We start from the raw sequence: 26396 nt of genomic DNA on the forward strand, positions 1-26396 counted from the left end.
GACTGATTTTTTTAAAAAAATGCGTAACTAAATATTTTTATGTATGAGCACCTTTATGAAGCATATATATGTACTATTTTTTTTTATCAGTTATTATTTAAGTGATTTTGTTGCAGAACAATCATTTTCTTTGTAAGTTTGAAATCTAAACGCATGTATGAGTAGATTTAAAAATTAATTTTTGTGTTTTGAGTTTTTCAGAATTATCTGCGTGCATTTTTTAAATCTGCGATGCCCTAGTCACCCACAAATAATCAGCGTTCTACTGTATCTTTTTTGAAACTTCTTAAAAGTCCAGGAATACTTACTAATTCTCATAATTATTTTCATCACATATTAGATGCATGTATACATCATACTATATTGTTACATAATGTATACATTATAGTATATTGTTAGATGATGTATATGTTACCGTGAATGACCAAAATCAAGAGAATGTCAATTTTCACCGGTGAATGCCAAAAATTACATAGTCTCTCTGGTGCATGTCTGAAATATTTGTTATATCTGATTTGATATTACTTTATTCATTTACATTATTATATTTTAATATCCACTGAGGATAGATTAGGAGAAACATTAGTGATCGGAGTACTGGTTAAATTTTTACTGGGCAGTGACACTGAACCTTAAATAAACATCAGTGAAGGGTAAACTGGTCTGTGGAACTTAAATAGACCTGGTATATATTTCGGACAATTACCAAAGCGACTATGTGATTGTCAACATTCACCAATGGAAGTCAACAACCACCAATTTCGGTCATTCACAGTAACATTTACATTATAGTACATAATTTGATGATGTATATGTTACCGTTAAAGTATGAAATCCGTTATTTTATAGAATACCTAGCTATTCCATGAAATAACTGATCGCGATCCGTTAAAGTGTAAAACTCTCTTGTATTTCATGGTTTAACTAGTTATTTCACAGAATAACGATCTGCAGCCTGTTAAAGTGTAAGATAATCAATATGCTACAGCTCAAAGTTTAGGTACTGGTCAGGGATTTAAAAAATGTTGGTGTAAAACCCAATATGTCAACAAAAAATTTTTTTGTTTCAGAAATAATGTTCTTTGTAATTCCAAGTGTCATTTTAGTAATCCTTGTTGTAACAAATGATTTAATGGTACCTTTCCATAAATACCATTTATGCGCTGCATAAATTAGATAAATTGCTTCTTTTTCATTTTAATTGTCGATCATTAGTTTATTTATAGAATACCTAGTTATTTCATTTTAGATAAATTGTTTATTTTGCACTTTAACTGTCTCTCATTAGTTAATTTTTAGAATACCTAGTTATTTCATAGAATAACTAGTTAAAGTGTCAAATTAATAACATATTACAGACTTTAACGGACACGATCAGTTATTTCATGGAATAACTAGGTATTCTATGACATAACTGCATTGTATACTTTAACGGTAACATATACATTTAATAATAAAAAGTGAAAAGGAATGAAATCGCTATACATTTTGTGCATTTTGAAATTATTTTTTTTAAAAAAGGACAATTTTGCCCTGTTGTTTTTTCCCTAATTTTGTTAAAAGATAAAAATGACTAGAGACTAATAAACAATAAATTTATTTATCAATGAATGTGCCACTAGAAACACTTTTTTTTGGTACAAGAAATAACTGTTTTCAAATTATAACAGAATATATATAGAAGTAAAAATCATTGACTGATAGGAGTAACTATTCCATATCAATCATCAATGATTTTTACTTCTATAATTTATTTCTACTTTTCTTTTCAATTAGGCTTCTGTTGTGCACAAAAACAGCAGTGCACAAACAATTAAGAGAAGATTAGTTAATTCTTGGTGTCAGTATGAACCAAGATTGTTTTCTGAAGATGAAAAAGAAGAACATATGATTGAGAGTTCTTTTCAGTCTTTTCTGGTATCAGCTGAAAAGAGGTAAAATATTTGATTTGATTGGTATCTGTATAGCAAACTGTTATTATGCTCTTACAGGTGTATGGAATTTGTTTTCTTATTAGAATGTTTTTTTGGGGGGGCTATTTATAGTTTTTTTGCAAAAAATTGATTGATTGGGGCATTCTTATATCACTCAACTTGTAGTAAAGTATTACTGTCAAAATGTTTTTGAAATAAAGCTTTTAATTTTTAGCTGAGAAACTTCAGTTTTACTATCAGTATTTTCAATAATTGGTATCTATTAAAATTGTACTATTGTATTTTATTTCATAGCCATCGTAAAACAACCCACCCAAATTTTGGGTTTACTACTATTAATGTTGAACTCTGTAGCCTTGTAATTTGGAACACAATCTGGAAGACAAGGGAACGCCTGGATCAAGTATTTGGAGAAATTTGCCTTCGTTTAGGACTTTTTGCTGAATCTAACCCGCATTTGTGTTACACGGAGAGGAGTATCATGAAATTCTCCCACGATTAGCCTGATGACAAGGGAAAACATGACCTAAAACTGAGGATAGTTAAGCATCAGTACTGTGGTCGGTGCGAGCCGGGTGTGGAATTCGTATTGATCAGCCATCAGTGGTATTTGAACCTGGTTCACCTCATTGTATGACAAATGCTCTATCCCCTAAGCTACCACTACTCGTACTATTTTATTGTAAATTGTACTATTGATTTTAGTCTGACCATTTAATATATTTATTTATATTTTATCAATTTTTCCTCTTACTATTTGAAGAGCTTCGGCCATTTTCTTTTTATCAGACAAATACAAAGTAGCCTTCATGTGAATGTTGTATATCACGTAGCTAGTTATGTAAGGGTTTGTAATATTAACCATACAATAAATTATTATATTATGGCTAATATTACTAACTATTACGATACAGACTGTTATATACTGTTTAGAAACTTAAATTGGTTGATGCAAAATAATATTATAGATATTTTTCGTGTTTATTATAGTTAATATTAAAAACTGATAAGATACGAACTTTTATAAACTGTTTTGAAAATTGAAATAATTGATGCAAAATAATATTATGTATAATTTTCACAGTGTTTATTATGGTTAATATTAGAAACTGTTAGGATATGAATTTCTAATTGACTGTTTGGAAACTTGAATTGGTTGATGCAAAATAATATTATGGATATTTTTCATAATAATCAAAAAATTTTATGATTTATATATTTAGGATATTGACCTCATTGATGCAAAATAGTATTGCTGATATTTTCCATAATGATTTAAATTCCTTATGTGACAATGGTACAGTTACAGAAGAAAAAGAATCACTGATAAAAGTTGAGTAATTAAAAAAAATTTTTTTCATTTGCTATTGTGAGTGTTTATTGTGTATTTGCTTTTATGTGGCAGTGGCACAGTTACAAAAGGAAACGAGTCATTATAAAAGAAATACTAGTCAATTAAAAAATTTTTTTATTCACTATAATTAGTGATTTAGTTGTGTTTCTTTAATGCATATTTTATGTGTTTTATAATAAGCATATTTTCTATATAGTTTTTAATTTCTATATATTTTAGGTTATTGGTTCATTTATCTGTCCTGAGAGTACAGAAAAAAAGCAATTTATCAGTTCAATACATTGGCATGCCTTATTCAAAGGTAATATAGTCTTCTTGTTCTTTTAAAATGTTTCTTTTTATAAAGTATTTTTTTTTTGTTGCTTTTTACTTGAATCGACCTACATGAAAATTGACCAACAAAGCGGGAAATGATTAAACACTTCACACACTGCCTAGATATTGTATATAGTCCTAATAAGTAAAGTATATAATATGATTATTGTATGCTTTTATTTCGGCCATTGATAATGATCTATTAGTATTAAGCGAAAACAATTTCTTGATGCAACAAGTTGGTTTATATTTTATTTTGTTTTCTTTAATAGGAAAAAAGCGCCTAAATTTTTAATGATTGCTCTGTATTATTACTAAAACTTGGATTAACATGCCAGTAAGGCATATACTTGCCTGGTAAACTCTACAACAATAAAAATTTTAAGGTAAAGGGTTTACTTATAAACTATTCTGTTTGAAGTATATTATAGTTCTCGTATTTCATACTTTACCTAAAAATGCCTTGCGCATTTTTGCTAATACGCATTTTTTAAATTTTGTGCTTCTATCTTAAATTTTTACCATTCTAGAAAAATCAATATTTCTCAATTTGTTCTTTAGTTGTAAATATTTTGTTCTAAATCAATTGCTTATGCAAAGTAATTTCATTTATCTCATTTTCTAAAGGAGACAGCTCATTTTTCTGGACAAACTACTTTTTTGAAGAAAAAATTTTTTTTGATATAATTTGTATGTAGCTTTTAAAATAATAAATTTTTCAAAAAAAATGTTGCAACATTTAAGAAAAAAATGTTTCAAAAGTTTTCTATATTTTCACATTCTAACTACACGGACAAAGTAAATTGTTTCACAAGGCTATTTTAAAATATTCAGAACTATGTACATGTAATAATGATGCAGAAAGTTATAACCTACTCTGAATATAAAATGGATGAATGTAAAAAAAAAATATATATATTGTAACCAACTTATAAAGTTTATGTGAAATTCTTTCCTATTAAGTGTTCCATTTTTTGAGTAAAATATAATTTACGGCATCATCATCGTTCATATAGTTTTCGATGTTTTAAATTAACTTTGTTGAATAATTAACCTTTTTTATATATTTCAGGAAAGTATATATACATATATGTCTATGCATATATTATGAACTCAAATCTGATTAAAAGTTATTTTTCTAGATCTCTTTATTGCATCAAATATGTCAACCTCATCATTTGAAGAACAGGCATCAAGCTTACTGAGACATTATCTTAGTCCTGTGTGTTTATTCATATGGAGTGCTAGAAATCAGTTTAGCCCTAAAGTATGAATTTCTTCCTTTTTTTTCTGCAATGATTATTTTGGAAAATTTAATTACTTTAATAATTTAAGTTACAATTGCTAGGATATTAACTGAATCAAACACATATTTTTGCAAAGAACAGTTTAAAGCAAGATCGGTTTTAGCTGCAGAATATGTTAAGATATTTTATTTTTATTTACAGTTCACTCTTAATATCTTGAAAACCTTGTTATGTCAAAAAAATATTTTTCCCCTTGACATTATGTATCCACATAATGTTAATTTGAATTCCTATGTCAAAGAGTTTCTTCTCAAAACTTTGTTATGTCAAAATTTTGTTCGAAACAGAAATGGAATTTCTTTGGAAGTTTATTGTAAACCAATTCTTTTCTATTTAAGGCATAATTATTTTTATCTTACTTTTAAAAATAAAAACTATCATTGTTGTGTTTCGACTTATAGACAAGTATCATTATATGCATATTTAATAGTAGTTATTCTTATGTTTCATGACTGTACTTCTTAGAGTAATATTTTAGAATATATTTTTCTACTTTTATAACATATTTAGTTCTGAACTTGTTATCTCGAAAACTCGCTATCCCGAAATGTTTTTAGCATCCCCATAGATTTGAGATATCGAGAGTATACTGTAATATGTATGAAGTCGAAACCAGATTCATTTATCATAGATCCAGCATTTTACAAATTTCATTAATTTCTTAATCCTCATACCATACTTGAACCAATGAACAAGTGACATTTTCAAGAACTATTTTTAATTTTGCAACTCATTTCCTTATATCTTTGTTTACAGATACTCACAGAGTTTCCTCGTCTGTCTAAAATTGAATTTTTGTTTAGGTTTAAGAATCCCTTCATTTCTTTGGAATCAGAGCAAAAAGCCAAATAATGTTGAAAAATTTCTTCTTTGAAGAGAAACCTCTGGTTTAACTGTGACCTCATTTTTTCTTTCATTACTTTCTTGTATTGATCACTGTTTATCATTCTTTTAATAAAAATATTTGGTCTTATTCCATCTTCTTCTTTTATAGCTAGCTCTGCAGCCCTTGGTGGTCCCTGGCTAGTTCCACAATTATATTCCCTACAAACTCAGTTTTAACTTCTCCCCCCACCTATGGATCTTTGTTATTTCCGAGTCATCAATAAGGTCGGCCTGATTCCCCATAGGTGTCCAGTTGATGATCTTTTTCAAGCCATAATTATTGTCTCTCCCTTTTATGTGTCTAAGCCACGAGAGGTGTTGGGATTTGATAAGCTGTACTTATTCCATAAAATGAAAAAAATAAATCCCACAACATTTTCGTTCCTTCTAGTTGGAAAGAGGGTTTCTTTTCTTCTAGTCTAGTCTCTCCTGATTCAATTATGCTCGCTATTGAACGAAAATATAAAGCAAGGATTTTTTTTAATGAAGAATTTTTTATCTTTGGAATTTTATTTCTCTATTATGATTAGAATTTTTATTATCTCTTTCATAAAAACAATTTCAAATGTATTTTTGCTTCATTTTATTGTAGTTTATTCTGAGGTGCAGTGATGAAGTTCGAGTTGTGAAATTCAATCCTTGTATACCAGGTCTCATAGTTGGGGGTACTATCTCTGGAAAACTAGTACTGTGGGATATTAAAAGTAAGCTTCTTGGGGATCGTTCCTTGGAAGAAGAAGACAGTGATAACTTTTACAATGTAAATATATTTTAAAAAGCAATACTCTATGTTTTATTTATTTTTTTTAAATCATACAACATATCTGAAAGTGAAATTGATTTTTTTTACAAGTTAAATATTTATATAGTTTTTTGTTTACAAATAACTAAGCAGTGTAATGACCACCCATGTCTATTTTTAGGATCCTTTTAAAAAAAAGAAGTAAAAAATACATCTAAATTAGGAGTCCTGAATTAATATTTAAGGGACGTAAAAAACAAATATTGTTCAAAATGTAATGAATAACTAATTAGCAAAGTAGGACTGAAAACAGTAAAACCTGTTTGATTGTTGAAGGAAACAGAGAAGAGCTGTAAAATGCTTTGTAAAAGGACCACCAAGTTTCACAAGAGGATAAGTTAGATAAAACTATTTCTGTTTTATAAAAACTTTTTGATAAAACTATTTCTGTTTTATAAAAACTTTTTGATGAAACAGATATTCTCCTTTTAATGGCAGAGGCGGAGAGAAACAAAGGGTATGGGAAGATGAAAATTTACTTATATACTGCAAACACTCCGTGAGAGTTTTATGTAAATAATACGCTGTTTAAAAAATGTTATACTAGTTAACTAAGAGATAAAGATATTTCAAATTGCTTGTTAGCATTTATGAAGTAATTTTCGAGATTGAAATCCAAAACTATGATTCGATGGTCATGAATAGTCGCTTTTAATTCTTTATTACTTATAGAAATAAATTGTCAATATTTGATTCATTTACATATTTTACAAGGTGATTGTAATTGTATTATCTCATTACAATTCTTAATTCAGACTTACATTTTCTGTTCTGGTTAGATGTATGTGTTTTATGGTGCATAAGTACTTTGAAATTGGAAAAAGTTTTGAAATTATAATCCAAGACATAAATCAAAAAGTACTTTTGTTATATTTTTAAATTTAAAATATATAATCATAAGAGCGTAAAATGTTTAATAAAGAGAATCATGAAAAGAAAACTTGTCATCCTTGTCATTCAGTCAATGAGAGTGAAAAAAAGGATCTGGTAATTTTTAAAGAGAGGGGCCAGTTAGATTGTAAGGAAAGAGAAGGATGTGGGGCCCACGTGTCAGATAAGTAATTTTATTTAATACTGCCATTATATATATATATAAAAGTTCAAAATGTTGAGAAAACATTGAAAAATTACAGAACAATGAAAAAAGGGAAGAGAAAAATACTAATAAAAATAATCCGGGAAGAAAAAAAATTCTGAAAAAGGGGAAGAAAATTAATAAAAATCCGGAAAATCAAGATAATAATCTTTTCATCAGCTCACACGATTATATCAGCAAAAAGGAGTGCTTTCTAATATTGTATCAATATAGCAAAAGCAAAATATATCAATACAATAGTGTGAGGAGCACTCAAAAAAGTTTTTACGAGAAACTTACAACAAATAAAATAGAACTCATTAAGTAAAATTATCGTGTAAAAACAGAAAATAAAATATAAAGAAAAAACAGAATAAAACATAAAACGAAATCTATAAAGCAAGTAGCGAATTCAAATGAACTTACATGAACAGGAAATGTTTCAAGAATGATTTAAAATATTTTCTTAACGAGATTGCCAGATTACAAAATATGAAAACAGAAGTGCAAATTGAGGTAAAAGCGTAAATAGAGGGTTTTTATTTTATAGTGCGTTCTTACTGCAGTACTGGAATGAGTTTGATTTGCTATATATATAATATTTTTGTTTATATTTCTTTTTAATAAATAAGCAGTGCAGTCNACATATATATTTTCAAATTTATAAATTGATTTAAATCAATATGCGTATGAAGTCTTGATAGAAATCTGACTTTCTGTGCCTTAAAGTAAATGAAATTCAAAAATACTATATCGCGATACATCGCTATATCGCGATGCAAAACTGACGATATATCACGATATATAATTTCTAATATCGCCCAGTCCTAACCGTGACCTCATTTTTTCTTTCATTACTTTCTTGTACTGATCACTGTTTATCATTCTTTTGATAAAAGTATTTGGTCTTATTTAATCTTCTTCTTCTATCGCTCTACAGCCTTTGGTGGTCCCTGGCTAGTTCCACAATTCTATTTCCTACAAAACTTTGTTTTGACTTCTCCCTCCACATATGGATCTTCATTATTTTCAAGTCATCAATAAGGTCGGCCTGGTTCCTCGTAGGTGTCCAGTTGAGGATCTTTTTCAAGCCATAATTATTGTCTTTCCTCTCTATGTGTCCAAGCCACGAGAGGCGTTGGGATTTGATAAGCTATACTTATTCTATAAAGTGAAAAAATAAATCCCACAACATTTTCTTTCAGGAATTTTTTTTTATGATTAGAATTTTTATTATCTCTTTCATAAAAACAATTTCAAATGTATTTTTCCTTCATTTTATTGTAGTTTATTCTGAGTTGCAGTGATGAAGTTCGAGTTGTGAAATTCAATCCTTGTATATCAGGTCTCATAATTGGAGGTACTATCTCTGGAAAACTAGTACTGTGGGATATTAAAAGTAAGCTTCTTAGGGATTGTTCCTTGGATGAAGAAGACGTTGATAACTTTTACCATGTAAATATATTTCAAAAAGCAATACTCTATGTTTTATTTATCTTTTTTAAATCATGCAACATATCTGAAAGTGAAGTTAATTTTTTTTACAAGTTAAATGTTTATATAGTTTTTTTGTTTACACATAGCTAAGCAGTGTAATGACCACCCTTGTCTATTTTTAGGATCCTTTTCAAAAAAAGAAGTAAAAAATACACATAAATTAGGAGTCCCAAATTAATATTTAAGGGATGTAAAAAACAAACACGCTTTCAAAATGCAATGAATAACTACTGAGGAAAGTAGGACTGAAAACAATTAAACCTGTTTGATTGTTGAAGGATACAGAGAAGAGCTGTAAAATGCTTTGCAAAAGGTCCACTAAGTTTCACCAGGGACTTAAACTGGCTTTGATGTGTTGTATTGCTTCAACTGCAATTTTTTTAGATTTCCTATGTTTTAATGTTTTCCCTAGCTGCTATTGCTGCACTGCTTTTATGCAGCTGAAACGAAATTCGATCAAACTACCAGTTTCCGCTCAATTGATTCAAAAAAATGTCTGTTCTCTGATTGAAATTAAATATTTTGAACGTTTTTAAAATGTGATATCAAAAAAGTTTACCTTTGAAGGAAAGGATAAGTTAGATAAAACTATTTCTGTTTCATAAAAAACTTTTTGATAAAACACATATTCTCCCTTTAATGGCAGTGGCAGAGAAAAACAAAGGTTATAGGAAGATAAAAATTTTGTTATATGCTGCAAACACTCCATGACAGTTTTATGTAAATAATATGCTGTTTTAAAAATGGTATACTAGTTAACTTAGAGATAAATATATTTCAAATTGCTTTTTTGCATTTATGAAGTAATTTTCGAGATTGAAATCCAAAACTATCATTCAATGGTCATGAATAGTCGCTTTTAATTCTTTATTACTTATAAAAATAAATTGACAATATTTGATTCATTAATGTATTTTACAAGGTGATTGTAATTGTATTATCTCATTACAATTCTTGATTCAGACTTATATTTTCTGATCTGGTTAGATGTATGTGTTTTATGGTGCATATAAGTATTTTGAAATTGTAAAAAGTTTGGAAATTACAAATTATAATCTAAGACAAAAGTCAAAAAGTACTTTTGTCATATTTTTAATTTAAAATATGTAATCATAAGAGCCCAAAATGTTTAATAAAGAGAATCATGAAAAGAAAACGCATCATCCTTGTCATTCAGTCAATGAGAGTGAAGAAATGGTCTGGTGATTTAGAAAGAGAGGGGCCAGTTAGATTGTAAGGAAAGAGAAGGATGGGGGGGGGNGGGGGGGGGGGGGCACATGTCAAATTTACTACAAATAAAACAGAGCACATTAAGTAAAAATATGACGTAAAAACAGAAAATAAAATATAAAGAAAAAACAGAATAAAACATAAAACGAATTCTATAAAGTGAGTAGCGAATTCAAATTAACTTACATAAATGGGAAATTTTTCAAGAATGATTTAAAATATTTTCGTAACAAGATTGCCAGATTACAAAATATGAAAACAGAAGTTAATTTTACACTAACGATTGAACCGAACGATTTGAGGTAAAAGTGTAAATAGAGGAGTTTAGTTTTATAGTGCGTTCTTAAGGCAGTACTGAAGTGAGTTTGATGTATTATATATATGTATATTTTTTTTGTTTATATTTCTTTTTAATAATTAAGCAGTGCTGTCTCTCTTTGTCTCATGAGCATTTCTATATCTTAATTATTTAACCTGTTGGCCTCATAGGTTCAAAATCTCTTTATATATATTACTAGTATTCTCTTAATAATAATCTGTTGGCTACATGAGTTCTAAAAATTCTATGTTTTGTTTTCAGCTTAATTAAAGATAAATAAAAATGTTTTCTCTATTTGATTAAGGAATTTTGTTCTACCTTGTTTACTTTCTGCTCTTATATTTATGGTTTCCTTCATATGTGTGCGATGGTGAGCTGGATTTCGGTTTTATTTAAATATTTATTGCAAAATGCTGCTAAATTTTTCTATTTTTAAACCACAACGCCCATAGAAAAGTCTACATTCCCTCTTTACAACCCCAGGTTATCATCACAGTTGTTTTGCATTTCATCCTTTTAATACTGATTGAACAAATTTTAGTTGTGCTTTTGTTTTTCTTCTTATTTAAAGTATTATTCTCCTGATTCACTTTTAACCATTCATTTCTGTACAATATATAGCTGTGTACATAATTGTTGTGTACGTGATAATTAATTTCCTTTAAGATAAACAATGTTTAGCATTCATGCATACGTCAGCTCACCCATTTGATATGTCAGTTTTCATGTCTTTGTTGCAAAGGTGGAAAAGAAATTTTATTGGTTTTTAAACAATATACATAAGCGGTTTTTTACCAATAGCAATATACATTTTTTAACAATCTAATGTTTCTTGGGATTTTTTATTTAATGTACACAAACATTCATGCTTTATATAATAAGAAGATAGATGTTTAAAACTTAAAATTAAATTAATTTCATTTTTTTTACCAATTTTTAAAAGTTAAATAAAAAAAAATGATTTAGTCTTATATATATATCAGTAATTGGCAGTAAATTAATTTTAAATCTCAAATTTCAATACAAACTTTGTTTAAGTATTTTATTTAAGCCCATTATATTATTTTCATAATTCAGAAATCAAATTTGTTAGGTATAAATTTATTTCGTTACCTAGCATAATAAGCTTTTGTTATGAAAAATAACTTTCTATATCTGAGCAAATTTATTTTTTCTTTTTATAATTGTTATAGCCTTTCCTTTAATGAGTATGTGATAAAAAAAATGCTTTTCAATTGCAGATTGTGGCATTAAAATGCAAATTTTTAAAAAAAAATTATTTAAATTTCACTAACAGTTTTGAAATTTATTTTAAGGAAAGTCTTGTATCTTCTGACATTATTCCGTGTTGTGCTGCCTCTAGTTTGGATAGTGTTCATGTGTATGGAATCACTCATCTTGAATGGATTCCTTCTCATTTTGAGGTACAACTAGTTTTGATTATAAAGTTTTAAAGATATCGTGAGTGTGAGTGAATAAAACAAAATTTAGGTGTGTATGGTAAAAAAAAAAAAATTAAAAAAAAACGATGAATTAAATTAATGAGGAAATTCATAAAAAAGTGGTAAATACTAAACTGTTGCATTAAAAAAATATTACTTTAAATTTTGTAAAATATTTTATTGAAGAAGAATTTGTAGACAAATTTATCTTATTTTCAATTTATTAAACTTGATACTTTTTTGTCTTAATTACAATATTCTATAAATATTTAATTTAAAATTTTTCATTAACTGAATGGGTGGAGTGTCAATTTTCTTCCATAGTGGAAAAGCCTTTAATAAGAAATAGCTTTCTTTCATAGTGGAAGACTGTTTTTTAATCTGAAAATGGGAATTTTTTTAATGATGTAAAAAATTATTCCAAATAAAATATTACACTGCCCATCACGAGGTGCATTCAAATTATTAATATTCAGATTTTAAATTAAAATTTGTAAATTGAATGATCAACTGAAAACAAGGAGATTTAATCATTTTTATTAAAATAAAATGTAGGCAAAATATTTTATGATCTTATTTACATAAAATATTTTGCAAATCACTGACAGAAAACTAATAATAACTGCAATAAACAAGGTATATCGGAACTAAATTTCCTATTAAAATTAAATATTTAATTTAAATAAAAAAAATTGTTTTGTGGATATAAAAATAACTTTGGATGAATTTCATAAGTTTTGTAAAAAAAATCTCTCTGTCCATTTGGAGTTTCGTCTGTTCTGTCCTATTTCTTCCGGTTTTTTGTAGGTCTTTCAATTTCTTTAACACTTCGAGAAAAAAATCTGTTTCTTTTCGCTTTTTATTTTTTTAAGTTTGAGTTTTTTTTAATCAAACTTTTGTTTTCTGTAGGTTTCATTCAAAGGTGTTACTCAAAAGTTATCAACAAATACTTGTTTTCAAATAGTATCTTGTAGCCTAAATGGGTAAGCTATATGGTACATATTGTTAACATTTTCTTTGAACTTCTTGCCAGGATTTAAAAAAATATTTCACACATCAGAAATTTTTGTAAATTTCAGTAACATATTTAATGACACTAAGTCAAAAGTTTTTGGCACAAAATTTAAAATTTTAAAATTTCAATTTTAAAAAATAAAAAAAGAATGTATAAAATTTGTGTTGTATTTCTATTAAATGTGATACAAACACAGAATTTAAAAAAACAGAGTGTCCTAGGATTTTATTACTTTACAAATCTATTATAGTTCATCTTGGTGTGAAATTTAAAAATATGCAATTTTTGCACTCCGTTTCTAAAGATATGTGTACTCAATATGGCATGCCCATGTCATAAAAAATTGCACTTATTAAAAGAAATTTTAACTAGTAAAAAAAATTTTATAATTGTCTAATTTTTAACTTATTAGATTTCCAGATAGTTCACCTCCTTGCCTCCCCCTCCTTTTGGATACTCTTGGAATCATTCAAATGCATGATCAAAAAAATTGGCAAAAACTTATTGCAATACAAACCACAGTAGGATGACATTCACATCATTTGTAAATGATTCAAATATAACTTGCAATGCAGCCATAATGTTGTTGAATAGCAAAATAGTTTTGAATTTGCATTTCAATATTGTGTCAAAAAATAAAATCTGATCGAATTTAAACATTTTAATAACATATTAATATGTGGTGATTAAGTTCGAATAAATGTTGTTGCGTATCTGTGATCAGTAAAAAGTTAAAAAAAAGAAGAGCTTGAGATGTTATTAAAGATAACTGAAACTGAACAACCTGTAAACATTTACTTCATCCATTTATGGATCCACTGTTGAAAATAATTTACAGCACCTGAACTGGCAGCTGCTTTTATTCACATCTTTCATAACATATGAGACTTTACTTAAGTTTTAATTCTTTTACTAATCACAGCATTTAATTCTTTTACTATGTACAGTGCACAAAATAAAATAACTTTTGATCTAACGATTTCACGCTTAATGGTTCAAGGGGGTGATCTCAAAAATGCTAATTAATTACTGCAGATGATATTTTAAGTTATAAAATCAGACACAAGAACATACTTTCTCTGAATAAACGTAAATTTTTTTCAACGAATTCAGTTTTTTGACCCTAAAAATGTCGGGAGTTGCCGCAATCTGTCCCAATAGCTGGAGAGTGGTCTAAAGCTTGGACCTCTTAATGTTAATATTACTTTTTGCATTTTCCCCCATATCTCTAGACGGTCGCTAAAAAATTTTGTTCACAATTATAAAATTTGTTTATTCATAAATAATTTCCATGCAAGAAATTACTTTAAGTATTAGATATTTTTTACTATTTAATAGCAGTAGAAAAATATTGAATTGTAAAGTATAAAATTTCTTACATAATTTTAAAGAATGCAATTTTGCATATTAAGTTGCAAAATTTGAGCAAAATTAGTTTAATAGTTCCTGAGAAATTGAATTTTAAATATACGATTTTTTAAAAAAAAATTATTTCTCAGAAACTATTTGTCTGATTTTGCTGAGATTTTGTATTTTGCCATCCAAAATTAAATTGTTAAAAATGATGTAAAAAATTGTATTACAAATTCTAAATTATTGTGACTATTATTAAATAAAATGATAAAAAATTCAAAAAGTTATATTTTGCATATTTGCAACAAAATTTATAATTGTGTGCAAAATTTTTTAATTCACTTAAAAAGTTCTCGAGATATTTTGAAAAACTCAAAAAGTAAAATTTACATTTAAGGGTCCAAGCTTTGTATCTGCATTTCTGATCAAACTATACATCACCACCACAACAACATTAAAATAAAAACTTCATTTTCATAATGATAACTGGAATAGAGTGATGAATCTTTATTATCCATAAATTTTTATTATCTAAAGTAGGTAGAGTCCAAATTATCTAAGACAATTCAGATTTTAATGTATCTCAGTCACTCTATCAGAATTTCATTTTTATTTTAGTTTGATACAGTTTTGGGATTTAAGATTAGGCTTTCCTTACAAAGCTAATGTTTCTCTACCAAAGAAATACTCTCTACTAGATGGGATATGGGAGCCTTTTCATTCTGTAAGTAATTATTTTATAGATAAAACTCTTTTATATTGTATTTTCTGTAGTCAATCATATAGAAATGATTAGGTAGTTTTTAGTTTTACATGAAAAGTTAGTTGACTATTTAATTTTAATATTACTAATCTAATTTAATCAGAGTCAGAACTGGCTAAATTAAATTAGATAATTTGTTAATTCAATAAAAATGAGATAATTTTATAAATTAAAAACTTCTTTTGTGGTATATTACCAATTTTCTTCACTATTTTTTAAAATTAAAAATAAACTTACTTTGATTTATTTATAAGTAAAATGCTTCCACAACATCCAAGTACTAATGCATTAAAATACTTTTAAGAATTTATTTTTCTAAATTCATGATTAATCGTCTAATTCTAAATTTTATTAATGCTATTGAATAAAATGGTTATTTATTACAGGACTAGCTGTTTTAAACAATTTTTTGAAATCTACTTTAAATGTATTAACTTACTAATGATTAAGTCTTATTGCGTTTAGTTTTAATTACATAAGTTAGTGTTAATGTATATTGTTTTTATTCAGACATTTTATTTCTTTATAAATTATGCATCTGAATGTATTGAACCTGATCTTCACTGAGTATCCTATATCTTTTTGTCTTTAAAGTTTGTTATTTAGTCTGTGACATTAAACAATAAATTACTTGGAACAAATATTTTTTTAAATTTATTTCCACCGCGTTTTCTTTTAGAATTATGTTCAATGTAGTTTACAGTTTCATAGAATTTCCTAACTTAAAAGTTTTTAATCTATTTGAAAATCAAAACTGAAACTAACATACTTCCTTCTCTATGACTCTCCACACACTAATGGTGAAAGCATGTAAAGTGTTGCCATAGGTAGAGAGTTGTACTCTATGCCACCTATAACCCATTCCGATTGCCAGTAGCGCACATTTTGAATTTTGGGTGGTATTTTTTTTAAAAAGTAATTTATGAGGAATTGAGGGTCACCAAAAATTTTATCTGTGTGTTAGAGGTTTTTCTCTATTAACAACACAGCAAACAGTTAGGAAACGGTGTAGAAAATTTGTGTTACTGAAGTTCAACTCTATTGTATCTTATGAGGAACAACTCAAGCTCAGACAATTGTTTTATTATATTTAGCTAATTATATGCATAATGTATTTTTTAATTGTTTTAGATGCAAGTAATGTCTCCCGATGGAAAAGAAGAAATATCTTTGACTTGCTTTTCTCTAAGAGAGAATACTGAGAAAGATTGTGAAGGTTTGATACAGCAGTTTTACTCACTTGTACATGGGTGCCATTCTTCATTCCAGGGTTCTGAAATCAGTCTTGAGAAAAAAATCTGCAGACTAAATTTCATCAATTAATCTCTTTTCCATTTGTTCTTTTCATTAAAATGTCCTTTTTTTCCTTAAAATTTTTAATTTTATGGAAACATTTTTTATTTCTATTTCTAGTTAATTTTATACAAATATTATATTTTAATGAAAACCTCGTTATTTTTCACTAAGAATTGCAAAGTGATCTAGTAATGATGTTGCTCTGCGATGAAAGAATGGGATTGATTGAACTTCAGTGCCTGCTTGCTTAAACAAAATTTGTACTATTGTTGTATCTAAATTTGTTTGAGTTTTCATTTACTCCTAATGTTTTAAATTTCTGAACAAAGTTAAGATTATTATTATTTTAAATTTATAGAGATAGGAGGAAAAATCTATAACTTGAAGCAAAAAAAAAAGAAAATAGACATAGGAATAGTATCACAAAAAATTAGTGGTTTATTATCCAGCATGGTGCATAGCTTTTTTAAAAAGTGCTTAAGGGTACTTATTTTTGTTTTTTAAAAAGCCCTTAAAGGTGCTTTTTTCATTGGATGTTTTTTAAAAGTGCTAAATTTTTCCGTTTCGAAAATGATGTTTTCGAAAAGGGAATGTCGATTTATGCCATTTATTGTGTAAAAGCGTACTTTTCGCATTGTTCTATTCAACGTTTTCACAATTCATTCAACCACAATCTATTTCGGCGTACCGTCGGTCCATAGCGTATGAAAGCGCCAATCATTTTACATGTTTGAGGAAATACCCGCGAGTCCGCATGTGTGTCTACTAACCTGGGTTCGGTGAGATTATTGCACTCTCACATGCAACTCTGCTACATTTTGCAAGATATTCTCAATTTCAGGCTTTATTTTCCATCCTCTGATGTTGAACCAAAAAATCTCTTGATCTATAATGGCTAATATAATTAAAAAAAAAGAGTTCTTTGTCAGAAACTAGTTATTTTATCATGATCATGTAAAGGCTTTTAAAATTATTTTGTATTTTGTTGATGTATTTAGTACTTAAAATTTTTTTTTGAGTGTTTAAAAAGTGCTTATTTTTTGCTAAAAGATTTGGCTACGCACCCTGTCGAGTGATTGGTGCATAAAGATCTACAAGTTTAACTATTACTTACCTCTTCTTTGCTGTGAAAAAATAAATTAACAAAATGGAAAAAAATCAAATCCTTGATTTAATATCCGTGCCATTATTATGGAAACATACATTTTGGAGTCAGTAAGCTATAAAATTCTGGTAAACAATGCTAGATCATCATTTTAATTGATCAAACAGTTAAAATAAGTTCAGTTTTGAAATTTTTTTTAGAGTGGCACCCATGCTTATAAGCTAAAATAGTATTTAATCTTCATGTTTTTGCCTCCAGTATTTAATCTTCATGTTTTTTCAGAAAATATTAAAGAAGAAGAAAATTCAGATTTACATGGAAATGAAACAGTAGCACAAGACAACGATATATATGCAGAATTCTATGGAGGCTGTGCAGTAATTTTTTCTGTTTTTTTTTTTTTTTTTTTTTAAAATTTTTTTAAAAATATCTATTTTGATGTTATTCAAAAATATTTTTTTTTTTAAATACGATNTGGGAAATTATCTGGACTTAAATTTTTATAAAATTCTAGTAATGGTACTGTATGAAAAGTTTGTTTCAGGAGAGTATTACAGTTCAGTTCTATTAACTCAAGTTGAAATTTTGCATCAACTTCTTCGTAATTAACATTGAATGGGGTCGCAAAAATACTAAACTCTGGTTCCATTTTTCTAAAGTCCTGAAATCTCCTTTCAAATTCTGAAGATAGTTTTCTCAAATTAATTTCGTATTTTTTAATCTTATTGTTTGATATAGTGAATTTTAAAGATTGTATTCTTGGAAAATGAGAAAAATCAGATTTAGAGATCTGATTAGCAAATAATAATAACTGTAATTGCAGACTATTAGTTATTGTAATTGTCTCATAATCCAATTAATTTGTAATTAATTGGATAATTAATTAATTTGCTAGTTGATAAATTAATCAAAAAATTAATTAATCATTAATAAATTATTAATTAATTATTAATTAATTGTTGATTAATTAATTGATTTGCAATTACATACTCCAATTCATTTGGAAAGTTTTTTGGAAAAAAAATTTAAAAAATTTGATGTCAATTTTTTTTTTAAAATTAACCTAACAGGTTTTTCTGAAAAACTACAGATATATAAAATTTTCGAAATCAATTTTGACAATAAATATGCATTATATAGTACGTGAAAGTACCACAAAATTAATTGGAGTATGAGACAATTACAATAACTAATAGTCTGCATTAAAGTAATAAAATACCGATTTTTCTATATATTGAATTATTTTTTATCTCTCACAAAACCTTCTATGGGCCGAAACGAATGTTTCCCCCTAAAATTATTTCTCATAAGGCATACATCCCACTAGTTTATTTCAAAATTGACGAGTCACACTTCCCTAGTTTCTCTTGTCAGTATCCCATATCTTTTTGTCTTTAAAGTTTGTTATTTAGCCTGTGACATTAAACAGTAAATTACTTGGCAAATTACAAATATTTCTAAAAATTTCCACGACGTTTTCTTTTAGAAATATGTTCAATGTAGTAATCAATTGCATATAATTTCCTAACTTAAAAGATTTTAATCTATTTGAAAATCAAAACAGAAACTAACGTCCTTCCTTCTCTATGACTCTCCACACACTAATGGTGAAAGCATGCGAAGTGCTGCCATAGGTAGAGAGTTATGCTCCATGACACCTGTAGCCCATTTCAATTGCCATTAGCAAACATTTCAAATTTTTGATGGCATTTTTTTTTAAAAAATTATTTTATGAGAAATTGAGGGTCACCAAAAAAATTTATATGTGTATAAGAGGTTTTTCTCTATTAACTACACATCAAACACTTAGGAAATTTGTGTTACTGAAGTTCAACTTTATTGTATTTTATAAGAACCAACTTGTGTCTTCTCAAACTGAGACAATCGTTTTATTATATTTAGCTAATTATATGCATAATGTATTTTTAAATTGCTTTTAGATGCAACTAATGTCTCCCGATGGAAAAGAAGAAAAATCTTTGACTTGCTTTTCTCTAAGAGAGAATACTGAGAAAGATTTTGAAGGTTTGCTACAGCAGTTTTACTCACTTATACATGGGTGCCACTCTTCATTCCTGGGTACTGAAATCAGCTTGTAGACTAAATTTCATCCATTAATCTCTTTTCCATGTGTTCTTTTCATTAAAATGTCCTTTTTTTCCCTTAAAAATGTTAATTTTATGCAAGCATTATTTATTTATTTTTCTATTTAATTCTATAAAAATATAATATTTTAATGAAAACATAGTTATTTTTCATAATAATTGCGAAGTGATCTCGTAATGATGTTGCTCTGCAATGAAGGAATGGGATTGATTGAACTTCAGTGCCTGCTTGCTTGAACAAAATTTGTACTATTATTGTATCTAAATTTGTTTAAGTTTTGATTCACCCCTAATGTTTTGAATTTCTGAACAAAGTCAAGTTTATTCTTTTTTTTAAAAAAAATTTATGGAAATAGGAGGAGATATAAGTAATGATGAAGTAAAAAAAAAAAAAAAAAAAGANNAAAAAAAAAAAAAAAAAAAGGCATATGAATAGTATCACAAAAAATTTGTGATTTATTATCTAGTAATTGGGGCAAAAAGATCTTACAATGTTACCTATAACTTATATCTTGTTTGCTGTGAAAAAAAGTAACTAAATGAAAAAAAAAAACAAATTGATTTAATATCTGTGCTATTATTATGGAAGGATACATTTTGGAGTCAGTAAGCTATAAATTTCTGAAAATTCTGTTAAACGACGCTAGATCGTGTTAATTGGTCAAAAAATAAGTTCAGCCTTGAAATATTTTTAAAGTGGCACCCATGCTTCTAAGCTAAAATATTCCAGTATTTAATCTTCATGTTTTTCCAGAAAATATACAAGAAGAAGAAAATTCAGATTTACTTGGACATGAAACAGTGGCACAAAACAATGATATATATGCAGATTTCTACGGAGGCTGTGCAGTAATTTTTTCTGTTTTTTAAAAAATTTCATTTAATGCAAATTGTTTCTATACTAACTACTTTATGTTTATATAATTTTATTTTATTAGTGGGCTCTTAATTAAAATTGTATATTGTCTAAGGTTGTCTATAAATTACATTATGCATAGGTTTTTTATTTAATGTTAATTGAAATTTTTAAGAAAACTTGAAAAATAAATATACCTTTTAAAAAAATTAGATTTAAATTATTTTTTCTCGTGAGAACTGCTTTTGTTTCCATCTTTATTACCTTTAATTTTTCATTGTACTTGAAACTTGTGACTTTTGAATTTTACAAAAATAACTCTACATGTTGGACAGTATAAATAAATATTCTTCTTTTATGAAAGGTATATTTATTTGTTTTATTATCATTACATTTTAATCATTTTGTATCCTATATCAAGTTACATTGGAGTAGTATCATTTTGTAGCATATTAGAGAATTTAGTTGTTGATATTGTATTTAACTAATTTCATGATTTTTCAATTAGAGAAATATTTTTTACTCTTGTGTATAACATATCTTTCCATAGGATGGAGCTATATTATCGGGTACTTTTAAACTTTTCAAAGATGAAGCAGGAAAATATGTGGGTAATGTTTCCAGTTATTCAATATCATTTAAACATTAAACAATAAACCATTGCCAAATTATGCTGTTATTAGTGCTATTTTGATATTTCTTATAGAACTACTTTGCATTTAGACGAACAATCTTCTTTCTCTAATTAATCAAAGAGAAAAGTATTAAAGAGTTCATACAGTCAAACGACTAACATTTGATAATAATATTCTTATCAGAATCATGATAACCTTTTAAAACTACCAATTCATTAAAAATTCTTAATCCAATTTATAAAAAATTTGATTTACTTATGTAAAGTATAATAATTGTTACATATTTTGTGTATTATCATAATAATAAAATCATTAATATTGTCAGTTGTTATACAAATTGTTATTTTTATTATAATCTTTTTAAATATCACTAATTTAGCGTAACAGTGCTAAATATATTTTTTTCGTGAATTTTAATGTTTCATTAAACTTATCTTTTATAGCTAAGGTTCCAGAATACTATCAGTCTCCTCATTGTAATTCAGTCTCAGTAATTAAAAGCTCTCCTTTCATAAAAGATATTTTCTTAAGTGCTGGAGGCAAAACAGTTGCTCTTTGGAAGCATGGAATTAAAGTAAGTTGTAATTTAAGACACTTTTTAATGATTATTTGTCTAAAATTTCGATTTTAAAACTAAATACCGTATTGTTAATCTTTAACAGATCTAAAAAACTGGCGTTTTATTAAATCGAAATATTTTCCAGAAACTGAGATAATATAAAAGGAGCATAATGCTGTCAATTAATTAAAATGGTGTGATTGTATGCCAGGAACAATGTGGAACAGCAAATTTGCATTTTCGAAACTGGTTAGTTAGAGGAGACAGCTTTAAACTTTAGGAGCAGTAATTTTAAAATACTTGGAATTATAACAATCAATTTTCCAATTTTGGAAACCAAATATATGTTTATTATTATCTTAAACAAATCTTACAGTTTTAAAGAAAATTTTTTGATAAGAAGTATATTTAGCAGAACCTTGTGAAAAATGTTTATTCCGTATCAATTAAAAATACGTTTGGGATGTTTTGGACTGTAATATGTTTAAAAGTGATTTTGGGCTGACTTTAAAGTAAATAAGATGCTATTATATTTAGCTATTTATTAGCATTTTAGCTATTTATGTAATAAGTGCTGAAGCAAAAATTTCAACTAGTACAAATATTGTAATTATGAATTCGCTTTTAATGTTATAAATTATACAATAATTATTATAAATTTTAATGATTATCTAACCCTAACATTATTATCAATACTTTTATGAATGATCATATTTTTTCATTAAGACTGTATTATTTTAGACTAAACCAATTTTTATGTGTGAGAGACTAAGTAATGCTACTTCAGGAGAGTGGTCCCCTACAAAGCCAGCTCTTCTTTTTATAGGATTTGAAAATGGGTCCATTGAAATGTGGGATTTGTCACAGAATATTTATGAACCCATTGCTATTCATTTCATCTCAACATCCAGCATCAATTGTTTGGCAATTCAACAAATGACAGGTAAGTTTTTGAAGGAATCTGATAAGCTACTCATTTTAGGAGTGTTAATTTAGGAATTTAATGTCTGCAAAATATTACCATTGGGAGTGTTTCATCATTGGTTTGAAAGAGTCAGCACCATTGCTTTTATTCTTTATTAATGGTCAATTTTATAACCTTCGTTGAACAGTTGACCCAATTTTGGATTTACAATGACTAGTGTTCGACTCTGTAGCCTTGCAGTTTTGAATTGAATCCAGTATATAAGGAACTCCTGGATCAAGTATTGGAAGAAATTTGCCTTCCTTTTCGATGTAATTAATCCACACTAGCCTTACATGGAGAGGAAAACCTCCCACGGTTAGTCTGACGGCAAGGGGACTCCAACCCATGATCCTCTACCACTGAGGAGTGCAAGTCGGATGCGGAATTTGTACCTATCAGCGATGACTAGGATTCCAACCCGGTTCACCTCAATGGGAGACGAACGCTTTATCCACTGAGCCTTCATGGCTCTTTTTATTAATGGTGAAAATAAAAAGTGCTTGTTACTGTGCAGAGTGCAGAAATCGATTGCTCTACACATTATCTTAGTGCCGAAAATTGATTCCTTTTTAAAATTATTTAGGAAATATGCAAATTACTTTAATAAACTGCACATTACGTACACATTAAGGGGTCTTAACAAACTATTTTAAATTTTTTTCTTAAATAATGTGTTATGACCTGTTTTATTCTGAGCAATTCAACAATACTAAAAAACTTCCAAAGAAACAGCAAAAATTCTAAAACCCACTCATTGAAAACAGAAACTAACACACCCAATTTCTGAACTGAAATTGTCTGTAAATTAAAGTAGTTTGTTTAAATCTATTTATTCAAAGTTGTGTTTTAAATCCGTTTTTCTCATATTAAATTTTATGATCTCGCATGAAAGGTTATTGGACTTCTAATAAACCTAAAGTTAAAACATGGTAATTGATCTGAGTATAGCATGTTGCTTAAATAGTAATAAATAGTAGAACAAAACTGATGCATAAATAGGATATTTTTTCCCCTTCATAAAGAATGTTTGAATTTTGTACGATCTTTAAGAATTCAGAAAATTTCAACAAAATCCTAAAAGAGATACATGGATAAGATACTAAACAAATCTATGGCAATACTAATTGGCTATTAGTGACATTTTAAGACTCATTCTACTCATAGTACTTGAAAGACAATGCTTGCTAATGTACACTCGATACTAACCAAAATTTAGATAATGGCAGTATCTCTGTACAGTGCACCCAAATCGCTTTATCTTTAAGTAATTCATGTTTATTTCATGCTGGAAAATTATTAAAATAAAAATAGTTTAAATTTATGACTCTATGTATTTTAAGTTTTACCAATTCTTTTAGGAATGGAATATCTAGTTGCTGCTGGAGATTCAGTGGGAGTCGTACATACCATGAGTTTACCACCTAGTTTTTGGCAACCTCTAGAAAATGAAGTAAACAAATATTTTTTTAAATGTTATTTAACATAATTTTACATTTATACATGCATATTAATGGTATTTACCCTTTTTTTTTTATCAATAATAATCTTGGACATTCTTTTATATATGGTTGAAGAAAGCCTTAATTTAGAATTTCTTCTTTAACTTCAACAACTATAGAAGCTGTGATTTTGTTGTTGTGAATTGTATTCATATAAAAAGCAGATCAATCAATGTCTTTGGAAACAGTTTCTGTTTGGAGCTCTTATATCCACGTCCCTACAAAACAACATTTGTCGAAGTTGGGATGAAAACTTTATAAACTGTTAATACTTTATGGATGGATGGAGTGCTGCAAGTTCTTGATTGCCTATACTTCTGGGTTACTTGTAGTATTTCTTCTATATGTGTATTTGCTACCTAATTTATTATTTGTGTTTAAAAGAAGAATCATCATTTGAAGACCTGTCATTTCAAGTCATTTGAAAAAAGAGTTGCTATAAAACACTTCTTACCTTGTTAACACATACCAACTTCGAAATTTAAACCTAAATGATAATTTGTAAAATGAATCTCACTGTTGGAATAATATGCTTACACTAACGTATGAAGGTGCACAGCTTGCAACGTGAACAAACAGTAATAAACAAGTAAAAGGTGGCCAAATCAGAACTGCCAAAAAAGTGAGTTCTTTCTAAATCTAGCAACCATGTCACCTTTTTTAACAAGATATCATCTATAAATAAGTAAAACAAATTTTCACTTAAAACTTCCCAGAATTACTTAATATTATTAGAGAAGCAGGGGTGCCATCCCCTCTACAGAGGATCAAAATTGTGATGGCATGTCTTCGAATCATCCTCAGGGATGTTTCTCAGATCATCACCAATACCCCATCGTACAGCTCTTGTGCGGCGTAAATAAACAACTACAACTTTAATAGCTACATATTTGTCCTCAATGTAAAAATGCTAAATAGCAAACATAATTCTGTTATTTAATAAAAAATAAAATTTTTCTTTATGTCAAACAATTTATATGCTGTAATATCATAAAGTTCAAAACCATAAATTTCACAAATACATTTATGCTTTAAATATTTAATGCTTCAATATTCCTATAAAAATTTGTATTTTACAAAATCATTCTTTGCAATTTTAATATATATTGATTTTTTTTTATCTGGTATGATATAACTTATGATTCAAAAATGATTTTTCTTCTTTCTAAAAACTAGCTTTTAAATGTTAAAGACTTCATTGAAAAAGAAACGACCAGAATAAATGAAATGGAAACTGTTGCCCTGGATGGCAAAGTTTCCAGGGAAAATAAAAAAGAGCTAGAGGTAAACAATTTTAAAATTATTTTATACAAACTAAAAAAAGTCTTGATTTTTTAAAGCTCTCTGTTAAAAATTAAAACAAACTAAATGAATATTCAGTAAGCAAATATTTAAATTAATTCTTATCAAATTTAAGAATAGTATTTCTGTTATCTTCATGTGTAATTTTAGCTATAAACTGTGTGCCAAGTAATGAAATCCTTCCATTAAATAAAATTTTTAAAAAAAGTGATAGATTTGTATACAAATATATCTTGCTTTATAAAATTAAAATTCATATTTTCCGTGAACAATGGTGTGCTAAGTATTGTAAAACATTTTTATAAAAATTTTGAGATTTGAAGAAATATTCACCTTTCTGTTTCACATATTTTGTGTGGCCCTAAACACTATTTTGTAAGGGTGCTTAGCTCTGCAAGTTGAAAATACACGCTGTCATGTTTTATAAAGTTTAGGAAAATTCAATTTTTACTTTTTTCACGTTTTTCTATAAGGTATGAATTTCATTTCAAATGTTTAGCATCAAAAGATGTTTTCTAGTATTGGTGAATTACAGAAATTGCAAGGACTAAGATTTAAAAATAAGGTGCTTCAAATATATTTTTTCGACCTTCAAACCTTAAAAAAAAAAAAAAAATGTTTTTTTGGTTCTAAGGGTATAATTATTGACTTTAATTCATTAAAGAAACATAACGTTAATAAAAAGTTATTTCATACTCATAAAATATATATAGTAAGAAGTTTTTTTCAATTTAAAAACACAAACAAAGTCAATACTTAGAATTAAAGTTGCTATTCAAAA

The 26396-nt window shown here is 27.4% G+C and overlaps 1 protein-coding gene across 2 annotated transcripts in view; it reads left to right on the top strand.

Moving 5' to 3' along the window:
- The window catches only part of LOC107445636 (dynein axonemal intermediate chain 3), a 40008-nt gene that overhangs the window by 12539 nt on the left and 1073 nt on the right, over positions 1 to 26396 (top strand). Inside the window, exons 4-18 of one of the 2 annotated variants that reach the window (XM_043053943.2) lie at positions 1777 to 1934; positions 3158 to 3266; positions 3508 to 3589; positions 4746 to 4870; positions 6388 to 6555; positions 12035 to 12142; positions 13070 to 13143; positions 15147 to 15252; positions 19633 to 19717; positions 20552 to 20646; positions 21204 to 21264; positions 21732 to 21862; positions 22589 to 22790; positions 24173 to 24264; positions 25490 to 25597. In XM_043053943.2, coding sequence (XP_042909877.1) covers positions 1777 to 1934; positions 3158 to 3266; positions 3508 to 3589; positions 4746 to 4870; positions 6388 to 6555; positions 12035 to 12142; positions 13070 to 13143; positions 15147 to 15252; positions 19633 to 19717; positions 20552 to 20646; positions 21204 to 21264; positions 21732 to 21862; positions 22589 to 22790; positions 24173 to 24264; positions 25490 to 25597 — 1704 coding nt within the window. Of the gene's footprint in view, positions 1 to 1776; positions 1935 to 3157; positions 3267 to 3507; positions 3590 to 4745; positions 4871 to 6387; positions 6556 to 8959; positions 9128 to 12034; positions 12143 to 13069; positions 13144 to 15146; positions 15253 to 19632; positions 19718 to 20551; positions 20647 to 21203; positions 21265 to 21731; positions 21863 to 22588; positions 22791 to 24172; positions 24265 to 25489; positions 25598 to 26396 lie in introns of both variants that reach the window. The other variant, XM_071177168.1, reaches the window with a different exon arrangement.

This window comes from Parasteatoda tepidariorum, chromosome 2 (genome assembly GCF_043381705.1).
Source record: "Parasteatoda tepidariorum isolate YZ-2023 chromosome 2, CAS_Ptep_4.0, whole genome shotgun sequence".
Lineage (NCBI taxonomy): Eukaryota > Metazoa > Arthropoda > Arachnida > Araneae > Theridiidae > Parasteatoda > Parasteatoda tepidariorum.